This window comes from Chenopodium quinoa, unplaced genomic scaffold, assembly GCF_001683475.1.
Source record: "Chenopodium quinoa cultivar QQ74 unplaced genomic scaffold, ASM168347v1, whole genome shotgun sequence".
NCBI classification, from domain to species: Eukaryota; Viridiplantae; Streptophyta; class Magnoliopsida; order Caryophyllales; family Amaranthaceae; genus Chenopodium; species Chenopodium quinoa.
The window spans coordinates 1,857,068-1,869,656 of NW_018743697.1; the positions used below are offsets into that span (position 1 = coordinate 1,857,068).

At 33.9% G+C, this 12,589-nt stretch overlaps 2 protein-coding genes, 1 long non-coding RNA gene, 2 other non-coding genes and 1 pseudogene across 5 annotated transcripts; 2 read left to right on the forward strand and 4 right to left on the reverse strand.

The window, feature by feature from the left end:
- Positions 1-210: 210 nt before the first annotated feature.
- LOC110684461 lies at positions 211-2,314 on the reverse strand (annotated as a pseudogene).
- A 226-nt stretch (positions 2,315-2,540) lies between these two features.
- Positions 2,541-4,742, reverse strand: LOC110684136. The gene is made up of 3 exons (XR_002503739.1): positions 4,088-4,742; positions 3,543-3,783; positions 2,541-2,924 (listed from the first exon to the last, which is right to left on the reverse strand). It is a non-coding gene; the product is annotated as an uncharacterized LOC110684136 (long non-coding RNA).
- Positions 4,743-4,785: 43 nt separating this feature from the next.
- On the reverse strand, positions 4,786-4,859 carry TRNAR-UCG. The gene has a single exon. It is a non-coding gene; the product is annotated as a tRNA-Arg (tRNA).
- Positions 4,860-4,936: 77 nt separating this feature from the next.
- Positions 4,937-5,009, reverse strand: TRNAA-AGC. The gene has a single exon. It is a non-coding gene; the product is annotated as a tRNA-Ala (tRNA).
- A 1,432-nt stretch (positions 5,010-6,441) lies between these two features.
- LOC110684462 (exocyst complex component EXO70H1-like) lies at positions 6,442-7,859 on the forward strand. The gene has a single exon (XM_021860919.1). The coding sequence runs from the start codon at positions 6,442-6,444 to the stop codon at positions 7,855-7,857; it is 1,416 nt and encodes a 471-aa protein (XP_021716611.1). The 3' UTR covers positions 7,858-7,859.
- A 2,505-nt stretch (positions 7,860-10,364) lies between these two features.
- LOC110684137 (3-ketoacyl-CoA synthase 12-like) lies at positions 10,365-12,306 on the forward strand. The gene has a single exon (XM_021860545.1). The coding sequence runs from the start codon at positions 10,845-10,847 to the stop codon at positions 12,264-12,266; it is 1,422 nt and encodes a 473-aa protein (XP_021716237.1). The 5' UTR covers positions 10,365-10,844; the 3' UTR covers positions 12,267-12,306.
- Positions 12,307-12,589: the final 283 nt, after the last annotated feature.

Genomic DNA, 12,589 nt, shown 5'->3' on the forward strand with positions numbered 1-12,589 from the left:
TAGTTGCCCGGTGGTTTTGTGCAGTTCCACCGGTATAATTACAATAGAGGAAGGCTGTTTTATCCTGGGGAACATCCGGTTGTTGTACGAGCTGCTTGCACAAATTAAAGGGCAGTACCGTGAATGTTCTAAACAGAGCGACATAGTCCGCGACTCAGTCTATTTCCCGGTAACTTTGTTCTGTTTTATTGTTTACAGCAGTTCGGTTTATAACATAAACTCTATATGACAATCCACTTTCCTTGATGTATAAGTTTTTTTTTTAAAAAAAAAAAAAAAAAGCTATATCACTAGATCTAATAAACTCACATATTCTCTGCTATAATTTAAAATGGTTTCAGCTCTCAATCAGACAACAGTTCAAAGCTTCATGCACACTAAACTTACATTCTGAATGACATGACAAAAAGTTCAAAACTTAACAGATACATAAAAAATAACATATCCTCATCAAACATGTTGGCTAACTAAAGTGAAGGTTAAAGGTACAACACTACAACATACATCAATGTTTCATAATCGCCCTCCAAACCGTCTCCCTCTCGTCTGATAAGACTCTAATGCTGCTACAAACTCTGATTCTCCGAATTCAGGCCACAATGTTTTAGTAAAGTAGAGTTCAGAGTAGGCCAATTGCCAGAGCAAGAAGTTACTGATCCGAAGCTCACCACTTGTTCGAATGAGTAAATCAGGGCAAGGAGTCCTCGTTATCTTAGTCTCTAGCTCCTGCTCGATAAGTGTTTCACACACATCGTTGGGCTCGATCAGGCCATCTCTAACTTTTTTACTGATGTTTTGGCATGCTTGCACGATGTCGTTCTTCCCACTGTAACTAACAGCAAAGATTACATGTATTTTGGTGTTGTCTTTTGTCGCTTATTTTGTGTGTTCTATAACCTCCTGTAAGGAGTCAGGGAGCAAAGACGTGTCTCCGATTGTGGAGATTCTTATTCCTTGCCTGTTGATCTTTAAACATCAAAATCTCATGTGATAAGCTAATATGCAATAAAATGAACTGTCTGGATTTATTAATCAACTGAAAGAAATACTATATTATAGGGCTATGTATTCATATTACAAAAGGTACTAACCTAATAAAATGAACTGTCTGGATTTACACATGGTTTTTGATGCTCAGTACATAATTAGACTTAAAATGCTTGTGTTGGGAGTTTTAAACACTGCAACATTATGTTTAATTTTATGCAACATATCAGATCATTTAAAGCCACAACAGAGTTTCTTTCTAATTATTTCTAGGATTTTTGTCAGCTAACATAAAGATTCATTTGATTTCTCTTCATCAAGTTTTAAGGACAAAAGTTACGACAGGAGTAACTTAAAAGATGTACAATGTCGACTATTATTAGAAAATTGTTGAAAGAGTTACTAGGTACGTTTTCAACACTAATCTACATAGTACAAAGAAAGTAAAGTAGTACCTTATTAGACTAGCAAATCCTTTCAGATGAAAATGCGAGGAAATATTGAATCCCTCATTCAACCTTGTACCCTTTTGAGATCTAAAATAAAGGTCTAAACTAGAAACATTGATTTCTAAAACAAGATATTGATTCAATTCAGTACTTTTGTACACCTCATTTATACTCGTACAAATTCTTCTTGTAACTTTGTAACGATGAATGATTGCTCAAGTATTCCTATGATAATAGTTACTTTACTAACTTTAATGTTAAATCTTATATGGTACGGAGTACTTTACACTTCATATTAAGTTCAAAATTTAATGACAAATTAACACACATCTTTTTAAAATTGTATCTGATTATTATAATGTAGCAATGAAACTATTGAATGAGAATGACCATCATCAACAAAATGAACGAGAAAAGAGAAGAGCACTAACTTTGGGGCGACGCCAGTTTTCGGACGAAAACAAGAAAAAAGTGGCAACATTGATACCCCATTTAGCACAAAGGCCCATTACTTGAAGCAAAGTCTTAAGCCCAGCATCATGCCCTGCATCAGATCCAAGTCCTCTAACTTCAGCCCATCTTCTATTCCCATCCAATATCAGCGCCACGTGTCCTGGCATCAACTCTCGCCGGGAGATCCGTCTCCGGCGAATTTCCCGGTGAGATCTCAATATCTCCTCCAACTTTAGTGGCCGTGGCATTTTCGACTGTGGTGGAGAAGTGGGTGTGGGCCCCACGATTCAGAGTGGCCCCGCCCAGAGAGTGATTAGGGAGGTAAGATTGGAGTTTAAGAGAGAGATTAAGAGTTGAGATTGAGAGAGGAGATGAAGCTCTTTGGAGCAATATTCTTAAGAATGTCATTTTATTTCAATAATGACTTGTAGTTTAAGGATCTGGTACTTCAGCCTAATGGCCTATTCTAATATATTTGTGATTAAGGTCTAACGGTATTCATTTTTAATATATGGCATATTCTTTGGTTAAAAATCTTAAAATGATTGGCACTTCGATAGTCATACTAGTCAAAGCCAGTGGCGGACCCAGGAATTTCCGACTGGTGAGTCACAATCGATAATCAAATATGTAAAAAAATATTTCACAATGACATGTAAGGAGACATTTACTTCCTAAACTTGAAAATAAACAACACGATTGGAGACCAAATTAACTACAACGGATGTAGCCTAAATACATATCAGTCCGCAACATGTTTTACAGGATGATCAATAATTTTGAAGCAATGCCTCAAGGCGTAAAAGCAATCCTTTTTTGGCACTTCAATATGATTCAAGCATATGATCAGGAATAAACACGAATAACAATTGATTCACAATACAAGTATACAATATTCCCAGCATGAAATAGACTCAAGAATTACAGAAATTGCCCAAATTAAAACCAAAATTACAGAGACTCACCCATATCCAGGCAAATTAACAATATACCAACTCTTGTTGATTAGAAAATGATTGATAAGCTGAGTCTTCCCTGCATATAAATTCAACAACCTAATCAAACACAAAGTTAACAAAACAAATGAAATCACAAGTATGAATCATATGCAAATAACCCCAACAGCGAATTACCCCTATTCATAATTGGTTGGACGATTCATATTCAACTAAATCAAGCAATATTCAACTAAATCAAGCAATATTCCCCAGAAAAATTATTTACAAAGATCATCCAAATAGAAAATTGACAAGATTACAATACTAACTAATAATTAAAAAGCTTAAAATTGACAAGACTAAAATCAACAAACTAATATCTCCACTAGTCTATACGGAACTTCTAGCCGAATATGCGACTAGCACCACTAAGCACTAACCAGTCCAAACTGTAATCTAATTATAAATTTATAATCCTCCTTACACTAATAGTTTAATTGCTGTCTTATACAATGTCCGGCATCACGTATTCACAATTTCACATAATGACATGAACAGATAAACTAATAAGTTCAATTTAACAGTCAAAACACAATTTACACAAATAATGCAAATTCAATGGACATTCACCGTATATACTAATTTTAAGAGACAAGTAATGCAAATTTGATCAAAAATTCACAAAAAAAAAAAGAATCAATTGATGATTACCTACCTTGCTAGGCGGAGGCGGCAGGCGCTGAATGATTGAGGCGAGCAGCGGAGCAGCACTGCAGCAGGGCCATGCCCAACACTCAGCAAAACAGCAAGTCAGCGACTAGGCACTAGAGCAGGCGACTAGGCGAGCAGCAGAGGACAGAGCACAGCTGCACAGAGCACTGGAGGCTGGAGCAGGCGACTAGGCGAGCAGCAGCCAACAGGCCAGCAGCACAGCCAGCACTGGAGGCGTGAGCAAACTAGCGAAGAGCAGTAGATTATGAACAATTAGTCAATTAGGGATTGAGTTTATAACTAACATTTTACATTTCACAAATTCACAATTAGGGATTTAGGGTTCAAACATTTCACAAATTCACAATTCATATAATGCAAAATTCTCTGAAATTGAGTTGATTATTGAACAATTAGGGATTTAGGGTTCAAATTTAGTATTACTAAATCATAATTCATAACTAACAAGTAATATCAACAATTAAATAAATAAATAAATAAATAAATAAATAAAAAGCCGAAAGATGAGTAGATGAGTAGATGACTAACCTGAAATTATGCGAAGAGGAAGATGAAGCGAACTAGCGAAGAGGAACTGAGGTCTGAGGAAGAGGCGAAGAGGAAGATGCGAACTTGCGAAGAGGAAGAGGCGAACTGGCGAAGTGGGCTAGGGCTAACTCAGACGTTAGAATTTTTTATTTATTTATTTTTTTTTTTTAAAAAAAAAACTTAAAATTTTTTTTGGGCCCTGGTGAGTCACTTGACCCACCAGGCACAAGCCCAGGCCCGCCACTGGTCAAAGCACTAGAAGAGTAGAGAGGTCGGCTTAAGTCGTGTAATTTAAGGGTGCGCTTCTTTCAAACCTATACATTAGTTGTTAGTTAGGACTTAGGAGTTCATTAGAAATATATTGTACTTGCTCCATATGAAACACAACTGGAATTCATTAGAAACGAATTGTATTCCATATTGTATGTAATGTAGCAAAGTATGCTGGAGAGATAACGTGAAAATAGACTCTTAAACCCACTTAAAAGATGGAGATATGTTTTTTTTTTTTTTCAAAAATTATATCTTAAACCGCGTAGAAATAATAGATTGAATATCAAAAACTTGGTATGACAGTTCATTTTCCTAGAATGGATTTGAAGAAGGCTAGTTAAAAAAAAAATGTTCAACTTTTCATTACTTAGCCCGAAATGATTTATTTAATTACATTATGGTAAGAATACAATAAAAAAAAAATGCGACCACAGTGGGAGTCGAACCCACGACCTTTTGATCCGAAGTCAAACGCGCTAATCCACTGCGCTATGCGGTCTTATTGATAACTTAATTCAATTTTAATATAAGATTTTATTGAAATAATATTAAATTAAGAACATTCAATGGAAAAAATGGAGATGCGGGGTATCGATCCCCGTACCTCTCGCATGCTAAGCGAGCGCTCTACCATCTGAGCTACATCCCCTTACTGTTCAATTTAGTTCTGTTAAACTTAATTAATTAAAATGAACTTAACCCTTTTTTTTGGTCATGAGCATAAAGAAGTTACAAACTACTAGTACTCCGTATTAGAAAAGCTAATTAAAGCACATAATTCATATTTTGTACATTTGATACTGTATATATGATGCATGGTTCGTTCTATAGTTTATAGTCAATTAATTAGAGCATGCATTATCATCTATGGCCGAATTTAAATTGAAATTTTTTGTCTACCACACACCTACGTTGCCTACATAGAAAATGAATTATATATAAAAAAAATCTCTCTGAATTATACTAATATCATATCTATTTCACAAAACACATACACTCGGTAAAAACCCTTAACTCAGTTAATAGAGCTAAGAGTCTAAGACTAAGATAGATAGCCAAAAATTAACTTTCAAGTTCTAGTTAAAATTATATTCTTAAATTATTTATATGTTTTTTTATACAATATATTGATAGCTCAAAAAATAACTCTCATGCTTGCACTTATATCTAAACTTGGATAAGTAATAATACACCTTGCTTATATATATATGTGTGTGTGATTTTTATTATATGATTAATTATTTTATATAAATACAATAATATATGAATGGCTTGATATGTTGATGTAAAAGTATATTATTATCGGCCATTATTTTTTTTGTAATTTAAAGTTTCATTACAAAATAGTCAAATTCATATTAACTCTTCATTTTCATCCTTAAAATTCTCATCTCCATCATTTATTCCTAATTCTACGTCCTTTCTCCCTTAATCCATCTTCCAAAGAACAAACTTCATTTAACATCGTGAAACCTCATAACACTCAAATTAAATTCATAGTTTCTCATTATTATTCATATCATAAACTTATTAATTGCCTTAATAAAAGAACTTCTCCCACAAACAAACCATCAACAACAACTATACAATGCATGCAATAATAATATAATCATCAACAATCATGGAGGACACCATGGAAGCATCAATGAGAGTGATAATGTCATGGGATTACGAAACCTCCGATATAAGCCCCAACACATCACTCTTTAACCATCATAGCCGTGAAGAAGTACTCGAATTCATGCGAGCCGTGAAAGACCTTCACGCAGCCCTCCAATACTTCTCTAGCACCTCAAACTTCTCCTACCATTATCCTTCGCACAAGAAGATAAGTCTCGTGTCAAAACTTGCTTCGTGTCGCAAAAAAACGCTTGAGCACCGAGTTTTTTTCTCTCCTTAAGGCTAATAATAAGCACCACATTGATTATTATTCCGTTGTTCAGGGGGGTCACTCTATATTCTCGTTGAGTGACCCCTCATCAGGGTGTAACAATAACAATAACAACAATAATGACTTAGCCGTTTTCACCGTGTCAAATAATAATTATCACGAAGACTCGACCACGGAGGAGGCATCTACTATGGCCGACCTTAAGTTGATCGCGGATTGCATGATGAGTGCCGGGTTTGGGAAGAAATGTCTTAAGATATATAAGCTTACGAGGCGGTCTTTTGTTGAGGATGCCCTACTTAAGCTAGGTGCACGTAAGTTGAAGAAATCACAGGTTCAAAAATTAGATTGGGAGACTATTGATGCTAAAATGACTAAATGGTTGAATTCTATAAAGATTTGTGTGAAAATATTTTCCCATGAGAAGAATCTTTGTGAACATCTTTTTTCTGCGTGTACCTTGCCATCCGTTACGGAATCATGTTTTTCGGATGTTTGTAAAGAGTCTGCCCTAATTTTATTTCGAATCCCTGGGAAACTTGCAAAACACGCAAAGAAATCCCCGGATAAAATCTTCAAGTTCCTAACCCTTTACGAGGGGATGTCCCAAGATACCTCGGAAATTGAAAAGATCTTCTCGTCAGAGTTCACCTCAGTTATTCGATCACAACTGAGGTCCTCTATAGGACGAGTGACTGAAGGCGTGAAAACAATGGAAGCAGATTTCGAGGCACATGTGTATAAAGACTCCTCAAAGGGCGTAGTCTCTGGAGGAGGGATCCACCCTTTGACCAAATATGAAATGAACTACATGGTCAACCTTTCTTATCACGCCTCTGCATTGGACAAAATTCTCGCAGATTATCCAGTAAGCCTACAGTCGCCGTTACCAGAGAGTTATTTTGAAGGTGAAACAATGTGGTCTCCTGTGGCGTTACATTTTGCATGGTTAATATTGATATTACTTGGTAAGCTAGATAGTAAGTCGGAGCTTTGCAAAGATGCATCTCTTTCGTACCTCTTCTTAGCAAATAATCTTCAATATGTTGTAACAAAAGTAAAGTCCACCAAACTATATAATGTGTTAGGAGAAAAATGGGTAAACAAACATTCCTCTAAAGTGGTGCAATATGCTGCAAACTATGAAAGGATGGGGTGGGGTAGAGTAATATCTTCATTACCAAAAGATCTAACGGTGGAGATTTCTCTTGATAAAGTCAAAGAATGTTTTAAGAGATTTAACGTAGACTTTGAAGAGGAGTATCGTAAGGAGGTGGATTGGGTTGTACAAGATTCAAAACTAAGAGACAAGATGAAAAATTCAATTATTAGGAAAGTTGATGCGAGATATCGAAAGATGTATGATAAATATAAAGTGGTTTTAGCAAAGACTAGAGAGAAAGGAAAAATCGATTATGTAGTCAAATTTACCCCTGAAGATTTGAAAAATTACTTATCTGACTTACTGGATGGTCATGAAGAGGACGACGTCGTTTCACCTTCTATTGAAAAAGTTGAAACGACATTGCATGACAGAAAAGAAAATCCAGTTCTTCAACGACGTAGTCGACGTCTTCTGCTTTTGGTTCGTCAGCATCACCATTAGTACTTATTTAATGGAGTTTATCAAGTCTTTGTTTAGGTGAGATTTTAAATTATACGAAGTAGTGTAATAACTATTGTTTTGAAAATACGATTTTTTTTTAGTGATATATGTATATATATATTGAAATCGGAGTTTGAGACCAATTGCACATGTTTTGTACAAGTAATTAATAGGCCAAGCATATTTCTAACCAAAATTATTGAATGCTAATTAATTATATTGTTAGTAATTAATCATGCATACCATCTTTATAAATTGAAGTAGGCACTTGGCAATTTATGCATGGAAGATAGATGGTTTGTGCATGTAATCATACATATTTGATGATGTGCACGTAAACATTTAGGTACATGCTATTAGCTTTGAATTATGGAGTATATAACTTGTATGTTGTATGAAGTATCTGCCAGTTAATAATATATAAAAGATGATTCTTCCTTACCTCAATATTTTGCCAATTTTACATTCCTCACTTTGTTTTTATAAAGTTCAACGCAAAACATAATTGTGTGAAATCTTGTTATTTGTCTCAAATTAATAAATTCTAAAATATCAACTTCTTATTTTTATTAGTTTTCTCTTATTGAGAATTAAGGAAATTAATATGGCAAAGTAGCTACGAGTAGTAAAAATTACAATATACGGAGTACTTCATTAATGATATAACAGTAAATATAAAAATGTTGTATTAAGATATAGAGGAAGTACTCCAATTCCGTATTAAATTAGAAACCAGCTTCAATTAAAGTTCACCTGCAAAAATAAAGTGTTCAGAGTTCCTTACTAGCTCCATGCAATGAAGAATTCACTGTTCTAATTAAAATTCACCTGACCAAAATTTGAATACTGTCAAAGGTAAAAGAAAAAAAAAATTAAAAAAAAAAAATACTTTGCTGTACTAATAATTAAATCATTAATTGCACACCTCCTTCTACTACCATAGATAACATTAAATGAACAATTTTAAGTGTACTAGTAAAACACGAATCAGGGAAAACCTACCATACCAATGAAATAGCTCTGTTAATAATTATTGCCTTTTCTTTGAATTTATTAACCACTTTTCTGTAAACTTTTAACTTTATGTAACACTCTACTACTAGAACTTTCCTATCACCAGCTCGATCACTAACTTCGTAAATTTAAATTGAAATAGATGTTTGCTTCATCACGAACTATGGCAAACTATGACTTTATTATGGTTTCATTATATTATATACGTGTAAAAAGGCCGGTACTCCCTCCTTGTGTTTCCGACTTTTCTTTTTCGTGTACTTTATTTATACTGTATATTACACTACGGAGTATAACTTAATTTTAAGAATTGCTATCATGCCTATCAGCCTATCAGTTTACTCTCACATTCATTACGATTAATTTCTTCATTATTGACAACATATGAAACAATAGCCATTGTAGTATTAATATTCCACTTTAGATTTGTGATTGATTTGGACCCTAGTTTGTCAGCTTTGAGTTGGATGTTTAGGCAAAGTTTTGTAAATATTTCTCCATCATTTACAAATTGAATGTAAGAAGCATGTTGTATGTATTCATCTAATTTATTATATTTGAAATACACGGAGTATATTGAATTACCAATAATGAATTTTTGTTGATTGAAAAAGAGGTTATCGATCACTGTCCAAATGGATCGAGTTGTTCAAAATAAATTCTTTTTTTTTTTTTTTTTTTTTTTTGTGTACGTGTATATAAAATGCTCAAAATAAATTCTTGCATATTATTCGTTCATTTGTCACATTATTTCTCTGCCGAGGATACAAATAAAGTCAAATTCATAATTTATTTTTCATTACTAAATTGCACTACATTATCTTCAATATTATATTACTCCATAGTCCGTATAATATAATATACTCCAAAACTCTTGGTCACTTTTGTATTTCTTTTTCCTTTCCTTTTTATATTACTTCTTTACGCAAAAGCTATTTTTGGAATATTATAGGTAGACCAAATTTTAAAAATAGTTTATCATTAAATTGATCCTTTTCCTCATGAAAGAATGGAATGTACTCCCAACTGTCGCAAATAATTAAAACATTAATTTACAAGAAACTTCAAATAATTGGATAGAATTGATAACAAATTTCTATTACAAAGCATATCCACTAATAGGAGTTAACATAGTACAAGTCATTTCATCTCCTTCTCTATCATACAACGTCCAAATTTCTTTTAAAAAATATTTATTTTATAATTGTAATTTAAAGATATAATCCCTGATAAAAATAGTATGAAATATTAGGGGTACAATATCATCCAAATTTGATGGATCACCATCCACCAGAACCAATTATATGGATAAAAAAAAACCGAAATTAAATCGGTGACAGATGAATGATGGATGGATAAAAACACATGTTATAACTTATAATTGTCAATTATATATATATATATATATAAAAGGACAATTTTATTACTTTACATAATAAATATATTGTAATTGTCGATATGATGAATTTCAATACAAGTAGATACATTTCTATTTCAAAAATTAAATAATCCCGCTAATAATATTTGTGGTTATTAAAAAGCGTATCCGATTTTGCAAATCTTTAAAAGCAATGAGGCAAAGACAATGGCCATGAACAAGAAAATGAGGGTTTAAAGATGGTACTTTTGTTTGATACCTCAATAAAAAATAAAAAAAAAAATAATTAATTAATTAATTAATAAAGAAGAAGAAGAAATAAAGAAGGTCCCTACCTTTTGAAGAGTCTTATAAGTTATAACTAGCTTCTTCTTCAGTCACATGTCCGAACCTTCTTTTGTGACCTAATTCATGCACATAATTAGTTGGTAGAAGTTGGTTTGGCCAATTATATTTATTAGATTTCTAAGTTTACATATCTTTAATTTAAATGCCTCCATTTCTTCTTAGCTTTTACATCCCACAAAAAATAAATAAAAAAATTATTCTTTAGCTTCCTCTCAAACCAAAAATAATTTTTTTGTAAAAACAAAAAATGGGATTCTTCATCTTACTACTTCTTTTCCCTTCTCTTTTTCTCCTCTTCAATTTTCTAAAATGGGCTCTTATTAAAAGACACCAAGATTGTTACATTTTAAGCTATGAATGCTATAAACCGACCGATGATCGGAAAGTTAGTTCAAAATTCTCCGGTGAAATCCTTGCCCGGAACAAAAATTTGGGCATCAATGAGTACAAGTTTCTTCTAAAGGCGGTGGTTAGCTCCGGCATTGGGGAGGAAACGTACGCCCCAAGAAACATCCTTAAGGGCAAAGAAGAAAGTCCATCAAGTAAAGATAGCTTAGAAGAAATGGACGAGTTTTTTAAAGATAGTATCGAAAAACTCCTCTCAAAATCCAAAATTTCTCCTCAAGAAATCGACATTTTAGTGATAAATGTGTCGATGTTTGCGTCCGAACCATGCTTGGCCTCAAGAGTAGTGAACCATTACAAAATGAGGGATGATGTTAAGGTGTACAACCTTAGTGGGATGGGGTGTAGTGCTAGCTTAATTTCAATAAGTATTGTACAAAGCGTGTTTAAACACGAAAAAGAGCGTTACGCTTTGGTTGTTACATCGGAATCATTAAGCTCGAATTGGTACACGGGTAATGACCGATCCATGATATTGTCAAATTGTTTGTTTAGGTCGGGTGGGAGCGCGATTCTCTTGACCAATAAATGGGGTTTAAGGAAGAAGGCTATGTTAAAGCTCAAGTGTCTTGTACGGACGCATCATGGTGGTAGAGATGATTCGTACGGATGTTGCATGCAAATGGAGGATTCCGTGGGGAGGCTAGGGTTTCATCTTAGCAAAAACCTTCCTATATCCGCGGCCCGATGTTTGGTTGATAACCTAAAGGAGTTGGCCCCGAAGATCTTGCCAACTAAAGAAGTGGTTCGATTTGTGCTTGCTGTTATGGCCCGGAGATTTTTCTCCGGACCTAACAAGCAAGCAGGTAATAAACCGAGTATTAATTTTAAGACTGGGGTAGAACATTTTTGTATTCACACGGGTGGTAAAGCTGTTATAGACGGTTTAGGGGAGAACCTTAAGTTAAGTGAGTATGACCTCGAGCCAGCGAGGATGACCCTCCACCGGTTTGGGAACACGTCGGCGGGTAGCTTATGGTATGTTTTAGGGTACATGGAGTCCAAAAAGAGGCTCAAAAAAGGGGATAGGGTGTTGATGGTTAGCTTTGGGGCAGGGTTTAAGTGTAATAGTTGTTTGTGGGAAGTGGTAAGAGACTTAGATGGGTGTGACAATGTTTGGAAGGAGTTTATTGAAGACTATCCTCCTAAGAATTTGGCTAATCCTTACTTGGAGATGTTTGGTTGGATCCAAAATGAAGACGCTAGTACTTTTCCTGAGGATCATGAAGCAAAAATGAATTATTACCAAGAAAAAATGAATTGAACTATAATATATAGATATATATATTTATTTATTTATACCACCTAGGCCCTATATATTTTTTTTATGTTCAAGGAAATGAAATTATTATTTATTCTTAATTTTTTTGGGGTAATTTTTACATTTTTATTCATTATTCAATACCTATCAAGAATTATTGCCTAATTAAGGTATATACTTCAAAAAATTAGAAATGGGGGCGGGTGACACTAATTATATAAGGGCACTCAGCTACTCATTTGGCAATTTAATAGCCCTCTTTTCTTTTATGAAAGGTAATAGGTGTTAAATTATCGTTATTTTTTTTTGGTTAGTTGATGTATTTT